Source organism: Bicyclus anynana, chromosome 20 (assembly GCF_947172395.1).
Source record: "Bicyclus anynana chromosome 20, ilBicAnyn1.1, whole genome shotgun sequence".
In the NCBI taxonomy this organism is placed as follows: domain Eukaryota; kingdom Metazoa; phylum Arthropoda; class Insecta; order Lepidoptera; family Nymphalidae; genus Bicyclus; species Bicyclus anynana.
The window spans coordinates 2,200,326-2,215,244 of NC_069102.1; the positions used below are offsets into that span (position 1 = coordinate 2,200,326).

Genomic DNA, 14,919 nt, shown 5'->3' on the forward strand with positions numbered 1-14,919 from the left:
CTTAATTCTCTGCGTGTGTGAAGTCTGCCAATCCGCATTGGGCCAGCGTGGTGGACTATTTGCCTAAACCCTCTCATTCTGAGAGGAGACTCGAGCTCAGCAGTGAGACAAATATGGGTTGATAATGATGATACAAAAGTGGTCCGAATTTAGCTACTCTACTGAGCGCGCACATGCACAATTTTGTGTTTACTTACATTAAATATTAACACACTAAACACACCACTCGACATTGTAGATTTGGCAGGTTGATAAATAATATATTTTCTTCTTTTTAAAAGAATTTAAATTAATTAAATAATTATGTTTTGAATATTATGTCCAATATTCTCTTTCACCTCCCATTAGTCGGAAAAGACTGTATTAGGAGTGGGTACGACACTAGTCCATTGGGTGGGGATCGAACCACCACATCTCGGTGATGAGGCCGGCCCCTTTACCACTGAGCTATTGGGGCTTAAACTTATAGTTAACTTCTATGTACTCGTATTTTTAAAATTATAGTTAACTTCTATATATTCGTTGTTATAAAAGAAAGTCGTGTTGGTTATACTATTTAGGTATAACTCGAGAACAGCTGGGCTGATTTGGCTGAAAATTGGTAGAGCAGTAGCTTAGAACTAGTAGGTGGACATAGAATACGCAAGGTAGCGGTAGGATAGGGGTATAGGGATAGGGTAGGGGTAGGAGTAAGAGTAAAAGTACGGTAAAGGTAGTTTTGATTAGGGGCATGGTAGGATTGGTAGGGTGGGAGCAGGGTAGGGTAGGGGTAGGGTTTCACGTGGACGAAGTCGCGGGCGTCCACTAGTTATTAATAAATGCAGTTTAACAAGTTTAAAAGATAACACTCTTAGATAAACTTATATAACGACGTTTATTAAAAACGCGTTTTTATGTAATCGAATCTTTTATAGTCATTATCAAATTAAACACACCAATGTATTTGAAAAATTGGTTACGGTTAACACAGTTCGAAGTTTGTATCATAATATAAACGACTCTTTATATTTTAATATTACATAACTTTTTTGTAACTAAAGGTGTATGAACTTATGGCATAGAATATACTTGTGTCTTATTTATTATAGATTCTTTTATACAGCTTGCAGCTTATTTTAATAAAAATACCATTTTTATTAAAATAGGCTTTATAAAATCTCAAACTACTTTTTAAGTCTACCTGAAAATCTAATTAAATCTAACGTACTTAGTTATCAAATTTGTGTGCAGGGTTTTAGTATTATGATACTTTGACGACTAGACTTAATTTATAATTATAGTTACAAAACTTATAATTTTTTGTCCAAAATTCAAACGACTAAGGCCAAATATTACATCAATTTCTGTCTTTTCTAAAACCATTACCAACAGCTTCAAACAAGCCACTTAATTAAGGTTGGCGACCGATCAACTAATTAAAACTAATCGACCGTTTATGTAATTTATGTATTTCCTCTTTATTTTTTAAATGTAATTTATTTATAATTTATTGTTCTTTAGAAATGCAGATCTTGTTAGATTTATTTTACGAGTTATGACCTCAATTAAAATTAATGGCTTGGACCTTTTAACTTCACTTTCTATTTGCAAGATAGTCTTTTATGTGCATGAATGTGGTCTTTCATAGGCCTTCTATTGGATTTGTTCAAATGATAATTATGCTCCTGTGTAATTTGTTGGTAGTAATGATTTAGCTTAAGTTTAAAAGTGCGATAAACTTCGGTAAGAGTATAATAAATACATCCAGCTTAAGCCTGTGATTTTGACTATATTTATTTAGTCTTTTAATCTATCCCTGTTGTTTATTGTTTCAAAATTTTAGCTAATTTGTCGCTGAGCTTTTAAGTTTTAAAGCGTTATTAGATTTAGATTATGTACTTACAGTTTGATTATATAGTAGGTGTACTTTTATAAAATAACAAAGGTCTGGTCTTTGCAGATTCTCTCTCCATTACATTAGATAAGGTAATCAAGGCATTTGTTCGTACTTAGATTTCATCTTAGACATCATGTGTCTCACGCTGTGATGTGCCTTTCAACACGGGATATTTACGGCATTTCAATCAATAACATTTGTAGGTTAAAGATCAGGACCAGTAACTTTGTTAATGTAAAGGTTAAAAACCATTGGCTCTATTATACCACCCTGCGTCACTCCGCAGTACATTATTAGAGGATGACTCGGCTTCTTTTGTGAACATCGCGCACAAGTTTCTAGTTCACTAAGTATTCATGAAGGTGTATGTTTAAACACAAATATTGAAAGCGTATTGTATTCAAAATGAAGAGTCGTCGTGAATTTTACAAATGGCACAATATGGTATGTTGACTCAAATTTAAGTGTTTTGGTTATTATAGTTATTTAAAATACTCTGTAATGTTTAAGAAAAATACGTTGTTATTTTAGGTTACCTACTTAACAAAGTTTTGTCTTAATAAATAGAAACTACGTGTCACTGTGTTGGTTAATCTCCAAAACGTCCAATTCATTGTAACTACCTACATTAAATTATGAATGTGTTTCAATTTCAATTAGTGTTTCCGCTAATTGTGAGATACAAATTTTATTACAACATAGAAATTGGTCTATCAAAAAAACCGTATGTCAGGTTAATTACTAAAATGGAATAAATAAAGAAAAAAAGAAAAGAAAGAAGAACAGACAACGTTTAACAAGTTCAAACGTCTAACGACGGAGGCGGATGTGTCACGCATTTTCCACGTAAAAACGCATTTGAACAAACGTTTAAACTGACGTAACCATTATACAATACAACCTTCGCATGGGCCGAAGAATTAACTACGAATCTTACACCGAAAGTGAACCGGTGTTTGCGTTGCCGGTTACGGAGCCGTTAAAAAAAAAGTAAAAGTTACTTCAACTCGTGGCACTTATTAGTGCGTGTTAAGGTCGCGATTCGTGCTTATTTTTTGAGCTAATTTGCAATTATGTGCGATGTGATATGAATGGACTTTCACGGAGGGTGGGACGGTGACGCGCTCGGAGTGATCGAGTGTTTGGTGGATCACGTTTAATTTATGGTTTAGGTATGATTTATATTTTTGGCGGCACCGATTATACAGTGAATTAAATTAACTGATACCCGTAGTTGATAGTTATCGTATTACTACCTTATGGTGTGTTACCTACGGGTGTGGGTTCGAATCCGGTCCGGGGCATGCACCTCCAACTTTTCAGTTGTGTGCATTTTAAGAAATTAAATATCACGTGTCTCAAATGAGCTGAATATGGGTTGATAATGATGATATTTTAGTACCTTTAGAACTAGGATATATAGGTGGATTATTAAAAAATATATATTTAGTAAATCCATGTTTTGCTTAAAGTAACATCTAAAAGGAGCCGATGGATGCTGTCAGTTTGAGAGGTATTTGGAAGTCCACGCAAGAGGTCTATATCATTAAATCGGCACACCGATATATCGATACAGAAAATGCCACTTTTATATTATTTATTTGATGATTTCTATTGGTAATAAATCTATCTTCAGAATTTAGGGCTGGCGCAGATCAGTGGCCAGTCTGAAATGGAAGTGCAGTTCCGAGGGAAATTATTTTAAATAAGCAAATATGCGTAAAAGATAGAATTACCAATCACCTAACTAGTAGAAAGATTTAGTCACAGGTAAGAATATCCGGTCATGCTGCGAAACGATAATATGCTGACAAAGCCGCATCTAACGCGACAAACGCAGTGACGAATAAGACAATAGCCGGCAAATCCGCCTTGTAATCCAATCACTAGCCGGCTAAAACAATGTCATCAACAATTATTGCATTGTTTGCTAACTAAGCATCTGCTTCCGATGATTGTTGTGTACTAAGGGTAGGTCTAGTGATATTAACATTGTGGTATGTTGTAGGTACATGGGTGTCAACGATACTCAGCTATGGAGACGTTATCTATCTATACTTATAATAAATCTGTAGAGAGGTCAATTCCGTATATTAAATATATTTCCAAAATAACTTTTGGAAATATATTTAATATACGGAATTGACGGATTTTTTTTTAACTATCAGGGGCTGATAAGTGATCGATGCTGATGTCAAAAATGCAATCAGTAAAATTTTTGGCTGTCTGTCTGTCTGTATGTTTGTTATAGAAACAAAAACAACTCAACGGATTTTAACGAAACTTGGGACAATTACTCTTCGTACTCCTAAGCAGGTTATAGTATACTTTTCATCATGCTATGATCAATAGGAGCAGAGCAGTCAAGGGAAATGTTGGGAAAACGGGAGAAGTTACACCATACTACTAAGGGCTGGATTAAAGAGGTCTACGGGCGGACAAAGTCGCGGGCGTCCGCTAGTGTACAATAATTTTGCATCATGTAAACGGATCAAGAGCTCAGACAGTATCGAAGCAGGCATATCTACACAAAAGAACGAAAAAGGAGTAAGTACATCGACATTCGACGATAATATTATAATTGTGCAAATACTCGTATGTACGGTTGCATGGAGGTTAGTTTCTCTTTCACGCATACTACTGAATGGATTTGGCTATAATGTGGAATGAAGATACGCCGGATTAACATATAGGTTACTTTTTATCCTGGAAAAATTCAAGTTCCCGCGGGATTTGTAATAAAGTAGTGCCAGAATAAACAAAACCTTAAGATATCAGAGAAACAAGCACACAATTATAAAGTACACTTATATAGGCACCTACTAGGAACACGTCTTATAAATCCGCTTTCCTCGTGCGTCTAGAGACTTAGGTGTTTTATTAATTGTGTCCAGTGCTTGTAACATCACAGGCACCCACACGATTTAAGTTTATGGTATGTAGTTTAAAGTATTGTTGCCATTTGAGAGATAATTTATGTATTTCATGAAGGGGGGCAAAAAGAAATACAAAAATGGTACGCCATCAGATAAAAGGTCTACATAAAATACGATATTTATTGCGGTCTTTATAAATGAAATTACGTGGCAGTACAATATGTTTGGTCTGCTACAATGAAATTACACAAACTGTTAAATCTGAATTCGCCTGTAATAAAATACCGGAAATTATATAGATATTGGATGCCATTGAACATATAGTAATGTATTTCTGAAGACCGGAACCTCAGGATACATTAATACTTGTAATTCTTAACCCAGATAAGTGGCGAGACCAGTTTTAGCGAGGTTTTATATATAGCTGACACTTGACCTCCACAACTTGTCAGTAAATAAAGAACACAATAGAATTTAGTTCAATACACCGATTTGTAAGCAAAAGCTTGAAGTTCCTTTTTTAACAGAAAGTTTTTTAGAAAGTTACCTTTGTGACAACTTACTATTTTAGGAAATTTTGCCGTATAAAAGCCAATTTTGGCGTAACATTTGAAATCATCATTATCAACCCATATTCGGTTCACTGCTGAGCTCGAGTCTCCTCATAGAATGAGAGGGGTTAGGTCAACAGTCCACCACGCTGGCCCAATGCGGTTTGGCAGACTTCACACACGCAAAGAATTAATAAAATTCTCAGGTATGCAGGTTTCCTCACGATGTTTTTTCTTCATCGCAATTTCTACTGCAATATTCGCCGCCTTCAAATCGATCATTAGACAGAACATAGATACAATGTTGTTGTATAGGTAGATAAAGCATCTTTGATGTCGGTTAAATTTTTTTGTTAAAAACATTTTTTTTTCTGTTTTTAGTGTGTCCTAGCATAGTGTAATCTGAAAGTAGGTATACCAACTCTCTCAAACAAAAAAAGAATTTTCAAAATTGGTTAATACATAAAAGTTATGAGACGTAATAAAGATTAAAAAAAACATAGGTACTCGTCGAATTGAGAACCTCCTCCTTTTTTTGAAGTAGGTTAAAAAAGTAACTATTGTCTATTTCCCGTAGTAAAGTAGAGCAGGTGGAGCGACAGTAAACGTACCGTTAAATTGGCGTTACGTGCGATCGGAAACGTGGCCAATCGGACAGAGTCAAGGCCGAGCTTAGCATTAACATTGTAAAACCTTCGCTGTTTACAAAGAAAGAGCTTTTATTTACTTTATTTTTAAATTCAAATTCAAATTCATTTATTCATTGCAAGATACCAATACAAAAGATGTTACAGTCAGTCAGTGTACTGCCCAATGATAACTTTATAATATAGATAGGTTACGTCCCTACAAAATTACCGCAAAAAGTGATCCGGATTTTGCTACACCACTGAGCGCACACGTGCTCTTTAGTTCCATTATATATTTATGTAAATATATAGTCTTTACACTTCCTGAACACACAACTCGACATTGTAGACGATATTTAGGTATTATTTGTTTGTTTAATAAACGACTAAATGAAATTAAGTCAATTGTCCACATTTGTCCGCCTCAGTTTTGATGAGCTAGTGCCTCATCTCTAGTATAAAATATCATTGACATTGCTTTAATAATATGCTTCTAACCGAATTTTTCCAATCTCATATTGAGATTAACCATGCACGCAGGAGATATGAGTTACAGTTTTAAAAATTTGTTCATAAATCATAAAAAAAATACTAAATATCTAAAAAATTTTAAAATTCAAACTTTTTAAAGTGGTGAAATAGGGCTTGAAAGTTTACATTGATTTCCATTCGGACGAAGTCGCGAGCGTCCGCTAGTATTACCTACATTAAAACTTTTTCTTTGTAAAATAATAATAATTTGTTACTTACTCTGCTTCAATCCTGGTCTTTTCCAGGACTGGATAATGATCTAAAGTTTAATGATATATTTCTAAAGTTTTATAGACCAATGGGGCCTATGTAATTTTAAAAATTTCGATTACTTACATTAGCCTATAAAATCCAAATGACCACTTCATTAAAGTGGATTTTCTATCGTTTGTATCCACATTTAGAAGATTTATCGACTCAACTAGAGGGGAAACATAAATTAACTACAATAATTATAAATAAAAAAAGCAGCAACGCTATCAAAACCAGATCAAAGACATTATTTTTATGCAGAGAAACACAATTACCATTTCCTTTAATTTTATTATTTTCGACAAATCTAATTAAACCAACGAAAGGAAAAAGGAAGCAAAAACCGCGAAATGATCGGAATCAAGCGAAAAACATTAACGACAAAACCAGGTATCGAAATTTCTAATCATAAACGTCAAGTTTAGCGATTGTGGTAACCGAACCGCAAGTAGGGCGTAGAAAACGTTGTTTATTAGTAATTCAACCACGCACCTGCCACCACCGGCACCGCCGCGGCTTGGCTTCCTGCCGCAGGTGACAAAAAATGGATCAGTGTGCCAGGATGTGTGTTATGATCTTGTTTTTGTCCAATACATTTGCCCTTTTGTGATATCATTCAAGTAAAGTACTTTCTCCATTACAGAGTAGAAATATACCGATAAGAAGAATGCTAGTGAATTTACAAGTAAATAATAAAGCTCTATATCAGGTGACAAAAAATGGATCAGTGTGCCAGGATGTGTGTTTTGATCTTGTTTTTGTCCAATACATTTGCCCTTTTGTGATATCATTCAAGTAAAATACTTTCTCCATTACAGAGTAGAAATGCTATTATTGTAGATACACTATTATTTTCAAATAGAATCGGTAAGATAGAATCATACCGATAAGAAGGATGCTAGTGAATTTACAAGTAAATAATAAAGCTCTATATCAGGTGGCAAAAAATGGATCAGTGTGCCAAGATGTGTGTTTTGGTCTTGTTTTTATCCTGTACAATTGATCTTTCTGATATTACCCTGTTAAAGTACCTACTTAAGTAAAGTATATTCGCCATTTGACAGTAGAGATACGATAACAATAACTGATTAGTTCTTAATATTAAAAGGCATTGGTATGATCCAGTCAGAAGGATATGATTGCCAGTGAAATTACATGCAAATAATAAAACTCCTTAATTGTGCCTCAGTTTTAGATGCAGGGCATATTCGTTGAGTGCTGTTACAAGACAAAGTTAATCAACGTAAGCTCAGGTGGTTGTTTATTTGTAATTACACCACACACTTGCCACCTTCGCTCGGTGAGTATTGATCTTCTTTTATCTTTTATTTTTGCTTTATTATTGCTTTTTTAGAACGCTCATTCTGATATCACACCCTGGTACTTTCGCCATTTGGCAGTAGAAATACTCTTACCACAGTCTCGTACTGTTATAAAACAGCAATGCCATGTTTAAGTTAAAAGGATATGGTTGCCAGTGAGATTGTAAGCATAACATAACTATGTATCAGGTTGAGATGCAGGGCAAGCTTGTGCAGTGTTTTTAGTCTGTCAAAGAAGTATTTATCGATGTAAGAACAGACGGCTGTTTATTAGTAGGTAAAGAGTAATCCGATCTCCCACAAGTCACCGCGGCAGCGGAGTTCCGTGTGACTTCCTGCTGATAAAAAATAGATCAGGATGTTTGCTTGATAGCTTGAGAGCCGTGATAGCCCAGTAGATATGACCTCTGCCCCCAATTCCGGAGGGTCAAATCCGGTTAAATGCATCACCAACTTTTCAGTTATGTGCATTTTAAGAAATTAAATATCACTTTGTGAACGGTGAAGGAAAAACATCGTGAGGAAACTTGCATACCTGAGAATTTTCTTAATTCTCTGCGTGTGTGAAGTCTGCCATTGGGCCAGCGAGATTGACTATTTGGCCTAACCCCTCTCATTCTGAGAGGAAACTCGAGCTCAGCAGTGAGCCGAATATGGGTTGATAATCATGATAATGATAATTGATCTCATTTTCAGAGCGTCGATTTTACAAAACATGACTTTGTTTGTTATTGTCTGTTGTTGTTTGTTTATTGTTTGTTTGTGTTGTTCAATCTTCGTGTTCTGTAGACTGTAACTGTCTAAGTCTCATATTTTACGGTTTTGTACGTTCCAAATGCTAAAGTGAACATTAGTATATTATGCAATCAGAGCACATTACCATAATTTCTTCAGTCCTCTCCATTTTAAGATAAAAATATCTACTTTATTTTTTTTTTCAATTTAAAAACTTTTAAGGTGCGGGTCACCAGTATCAGGGTATTTTATTGCACTATCATTTATTATTGACTTCACCTTGACTCCAATTATTAAATACTTTTATATGCGTGGGAGTTATTTTGAAACCGCTGAAATAAATAAAATACTCGTACCTAGTCTAAAGAACTTGAATAATTTTATAGCTTGGGAATTTTCAAGTGAGAACATTGCATAACTGCGATGGTCTTATTTAATTTATAGCCTAGTCAATCCAGATTTCATTTGAATGGGTTATATTAAGTCAGATTGCAGGGGATGAAAAATGTGCCCAGGAAAATCCCTTTTAATTTTTGATTATCATATTACAATATTTAAGCTGGGAATGCACCACAAAAATTATATATGTGATAATAATAAATAAAATAAAAACCAATAAAAAAAAAAAATCTTTTTTTAAATATCACCGCGAAACTCCCACATTTTTGGGTAAAAACAAAGATTGCATAATTCCCTTCAGTCCAAAGTTTTAAATACACAAAGCTAGGTTGTTTATGGATACATGAAAAAAATTACAGAAGTTCCTAATGCAATTAAAAAGAAAACTATTACAGCTAAGAAGGGATTAAAATTCAAAGAGACGACCAACTAAAACCCACCATTCTTATTCGCGGTTAAATACCAGTTTTATTTTAATCTATACTAATATTATAAAGAGGTAAAGTTTACTTGATCATGAAACTCACGTGATATTAGATCGGAGTATGCCCGACTAGTTTCGAATCCATACGGAGCCCTTAGTCATGAGCTAGTTCTTGCATCGTGGCACGATCCAAACCGAGGTAAAGTTTGTGGGTAGAGAGGTAGAGTCGATTTTGAAAATTTTTGTACCATTAGAAAACCACGTTTTTTGCGAGCGACATGGGCTATATTTTATTTCCATCTTCTCATGGGACCGGGAACTACGCGGATGAAACCGCAGAGTATCGGCTAGATTGTCAAGTATCTACATAAGAATTAGGAAGAATTACTCTTACATACGTAGATTAAGACGACTTAACGGCGCATAACATACCTTTCAAAAAAGTTTTTTTTTTAACCAGACATAACTTCCGAAGCAAACACACGTGTGACATAACAACACGTAACAACAATTTAGAGTTTTATTGCCCGTCTGTCTACTTTGCACACAAATTGCCGAGATGAGTGTTGTGAAACCTAAATACCTCATAATGCACACCATTATGTATGTAAATGTGTATTGAAATATAATGTTTAGTGTAAACTTTCTATGTTATTTTATTAATTTAATTAAATTATTTTTTGTTTTAGGTATGCGAATAGAGGAAGGTCGGGATTCGATCCCAGGCACCATCTGTAACTATTATACTAATCTATACTACAACATTATAAAGAGATAAAGTTTATGGTGTTGTAGAGGGGTAGAATTCTCTGAATAGGGTTACTGACAAACCGATTAAAAAATATATTTTTTCACTAGACAGCCACGTTAATTGGTAGTGTATTCTGACGGGTGAAACCGTGGTGCATCGGCGAGTTAATAATATTTAAATTAAAGTATTTTTTTTGTATGTTTTCAAAGCTTTAGTCTCGTTGTCACAGTGGTAGCTTCAGATCACAGATTCCTAAGTTCAAGTCTTATATGAAAACTGCATTGACATTTGACTTTTATACTCAATAAACTGTGACAGGTCTAATTAAGGACATAGAAGGTATTTTGAAAATTTTTGTTTACAGGCATTTTATTATAGATACTGAAGCCAAAAATTCATTTTTTTTATTTTTCGCCCGTGTTTTTTTGACCGGGCATCACGCTGAAACTACCGAATAAATTCAAACAAAAACTTAGCACCATTTTAGACCATAATACAAAGAAGGTTATAGGATACTTTGTGTCGCAAAAATAAAATCAGAAGGGGACGAAGTAGGGGTTGAGCGTTTGTATAGAAAGTCCTTTATTTACAAAAAAATACTAATAATAATGAAATTCAAGATTATCCAAATTTCTATTCAGGTTAAAAGGGGTTGAAGTTTTTTTTCATAAATCGTTCATGTTTTATGTTATATTTTTGTAAAATGATTACTGGATTATTTATTATATGTAAAACATACGAAAATAATTCATATTTTCGTATGTTTTACAAGGTGGTGAAGGTGAAATAGAGGTTGAAAGATACATGGATTTTTACGTGAACAAAGTCGCGGGCGTCCGCTAGTAGCTTAATAAAAACCAGCAGGCTAATTCACTATGTTTGACGTATGCTAGTTGACATATACGAAATTGAGATTATATGTAACAATTAATGTCATCCGGTGCTTACCTACTGGTAGATATCATACAGTATGTATTTGAAAGTTCATCAATTGATTTGGTGTTTATTTTAATAGGTTGATAATAACGACCAAAATAGTGAATGGGCCAGCATGACATTTGGTTTTCATTAAACTGTCAATGTTTAAAAAATGACAGTTGTTTGTCAGTTAAAATGATTTTCTTATGTTTAATAAAAAGCTATACCCACTTATGCATGCTTTGGATTGGTGAATAAACAAGAGAAAACTGAACACGCTGCCCACTCGGCAGGTTGTCGTTAAGGCTTTGTCCACTAACAGCTATAAACTTAACACTTTTTAATTTACTAACGACAGCAACATAACATCTATATGCTTGTATACGCGTGTCACCTTAATGTACAGTAATGAGTTTAAACAAAACGACGAAGATAACTGGGAACACACATAAAAAATATATATGATCAAATTAATAAACCTATACATAAAAAGGTAAAAGTATTATCTTTTATCGTCTCTTGTTAAAAAGCTTCCAAAACTTGACTACCTACAAGAGATTCTTAGTAAATAGAAGACTTGTCATAAAGGAGATTATTAAAAGAAGAACAAATTTCTAATTACTAGACTTAATTTTTGCCTTAGTATGAATATTAATTCATTGATAATATTTTTATACGTATGGTATACGTCACATTATTGTGCTTTAGTTCCAATAACAACTCAACGTACCTTCTGGTTTCAATTTAAGACGATTAGCGTTGTCTTATTCAAACCAACATTCACAGTTGCGCTATCGACAATTTTTTTTCCGACATAAATAAACTTTTACAACAAGAATACAAAGCGATACGAAAGAAAGCCTAAATATTTATAGCTTAGCATTTCTCTTTTGGTGTGTAAGCGGCTGATGTGTAGAGTTCCGTTCGCAAATTCCACGTCGCTCGTCTGACACACTTCCTCGCGTTGAAGCTTTTACGCAATTCGAGAAAGGATGTATCGATATTGAGTAATAATTAATTTGATTTGTACTGCGAACACCACATGCTAGTATTTATGCAACCCTGGTAACTATTCCGTGGTTTTATGAAAATAAAATAAAATATTTCCAGATAGCTTTAGTGATGCAGGTGCAAGGTGTATTTAAAATATGAGGCCCAAATTTTTCCAATATCTTTCAGTTAAAAATAGGTCAAAGATTATTATAAATGAATGAATAGTTTTAAAAATAAATAAAGGACCGTCCATTTTCGGGGCACTTTTATTTTCTCTTGTACTCTCTTCGCTTGTGTTATTTTAAGGGAAGTAGATTGAGTAGGTCCATGTTAAAAATATATTGTAAGTAATTGTTATTTCAGTATGATTTATAATTTATATTTTATTAAATTTACTTTGCATTATGAGTTTGTATACATTCATGTATGTATTGGTCAAAAAATAATTGAATATTCATATTTGAAGTAATTAATTTGTACGTATCTTGTGGGTCAAATCTTTAAAGTTAAACTCTTATTTAAGACTTAAGATCATTAATTTATGCATTGCGCACGGTACTTATTTACATATTTCAAAAGCCTTCAAACCTTCGTTTACATTGACAAGACTACATTTTAAAAAGGTGCTCCGTAATCGGTAAGGACAAAATCAAATTAAAAATCGTGTATTTCAAGTAGGCTTAATTTAAATACACTTTTCAAACGTCAAGTACGACGATTGCTTATCAGTTGCTTTTTTTAAATCATCAATATTTACAATATTTGTTAAATAATATGTCATTCCGTAAATAATTAATCACTAGTTCTTGAATAAAGATGAAAGCTGATTCAATTGCCTCCGAGCATCTTTGTCAAACATTGACGCAACGTAAAAGCTTAATTAACACAACCGTAAACGCATCGCTGCACGATATGAAATATAAAATAAATTTTTAATGATAATACATTGAAACATGGTACAGATTAATCAATTAAATGACAAACAAACTAGCTTACAATAACTAAATTAATAAAAATCAAAATTAGCATAACAATATTTTTTACAATATATCATATTACTTTCCAATCAAAGCGCGTTCGAAACTTATGACTTCCAATATCAATAACTTTTACTGACGAAAGTTCATCGCACTCTACAAAGTATTCAAAAATGGAACGTACCCAAAAACTGAGCCTCATGGTATCCGAACACTATCAGCGGTTGGGGGGAAAAAAATGGAACTGTCAATGTCAACTGTCACAACACTTGCGCGGGCGCGCGCGTCTTCACAACTGAGGCAAAGACCGCGTCGCATACAGCCTCCCCCCTAAAGAAAGTCAACCTTCACAGTGTTATGTAAATGGAGAGGTGAGTCTCGTCGAGAGGGAAATTGGGATAAGGTCGTTTGTGTGATTTTTTTACCTCTTCTATGATGTGATGGTTGGTTATGTTTGTTACGGCTTTTTATTGTTACGGAGACGTTTTTTACAGAATACAAGTACATTTTTAAACTAGTATTTATAAAATGAATATCTACAGGGCAATCCCTACTTCCTTGTAGGGTATTTAGAGCCTAGATTAGACCTAGATTTAGAGCGTAGGTTTTAGATATTGATAGATTATTATTTATATATCCTATATCTTTTAATTCTTGTATGGTAGGAAGGTTACTTTTCTCCAATAATTTTCATTTTCATTCATAAAAAAGCAGTAGACCAAAAGCAAAGTTAGATAAATAACAGTCAATTTATCAACCTGACATTGCTATTGCTTCATATTAACGCCTCGACATATAAAAGACTTCAACGCGCCATTAAATTAACTTTATTAGCGAGATCGTGATCTATCAAATCCAATCACCTGTAGTTACAAATTAAATGTCTTATAATTTTGATGATAAAATAATCTTTATATTATTTTATTATCATAACTAATTCTATTAACTATTATTTTATAAGAAAAATTAAAAATCACGTTTATTTGGTTTGATATAACAAATGTTGCTTCCTAATTTCTTACATTATAAAGGTTGTTTTATTGATACTTTCAAATATTTGAAACAGTACCTTATCAAATTCTAACGAAACTAAATATATCTTCAGTATTTGAGCTTCTCACGAAGCTTTTGTTTTATATGATTGACTTCTCTGACGTAATTGTGCAAGTTTTGCTTTTAAAGTGGCAGGTCCTGACTTCGTATTCCAGATCATATTCATTTACTGACTTTAACATATTAGCTTCTCACAAAGCTTTTGGTCGTTTTGATTGACTACTCTGAGGTAATTGTGCAAGAATAACTTTTTTATTATTTACAAGTTAGTCCATGACTACATTCACACCTGATGGTAAGTGCTGATCTAAGATGGAAGTGGGCTAACTTGTTAGGAGGAGGATGAAAATCCACACCCTTAAAATAACCTTTACAACTAGGATGTGTTGAATTTGTTTTCCAGTTCACATTTTATTTACTAACTCGGTGGCTAAACCTATACCACAGACATACAAGAATAATGAAGTTGACAAGACCCGCGACTCCGTTCGTTCGTCGTTCTTCTGTCTTCATGGAATTTACTTTTTCACAAATCCCTCGATCCATGGATTTTTTCGAGATAAAAAGTAGCCTATGTGTTAATCCAGACTGTAATCTATCTCTACTTCAAATTTTAGGCGATTCGGTTCAGT

At 33.7% G+C, this 14,919-nt stretch overlaps 1 protein-coding gene across 1 annotated transcript in view; it reads right to left on the minus strand.

Moving 5' to 3' along the window:
* Window positions 1–13,576, minus strand: part of LOC112047062 (myb-like protein AA) — a 33,682-nt gene extending 20,106 nt beyond the window's left edge. The window contains exon 1 of the mRNA XM_024083975.2: window positions 13,419–13,576. Within this exon, the coding sequence (XP_023939743.1) occupies window positions 13,419–13,436 (18 nt within the window). The 5' untranslated portion in view covers window positions 13,437–13,576. The remainder of the gene's footprint in view (window positions 1–13,418) is intronic.
* Window positions 13,577–14,919: the final 1,343 nt, after the last annotated feature.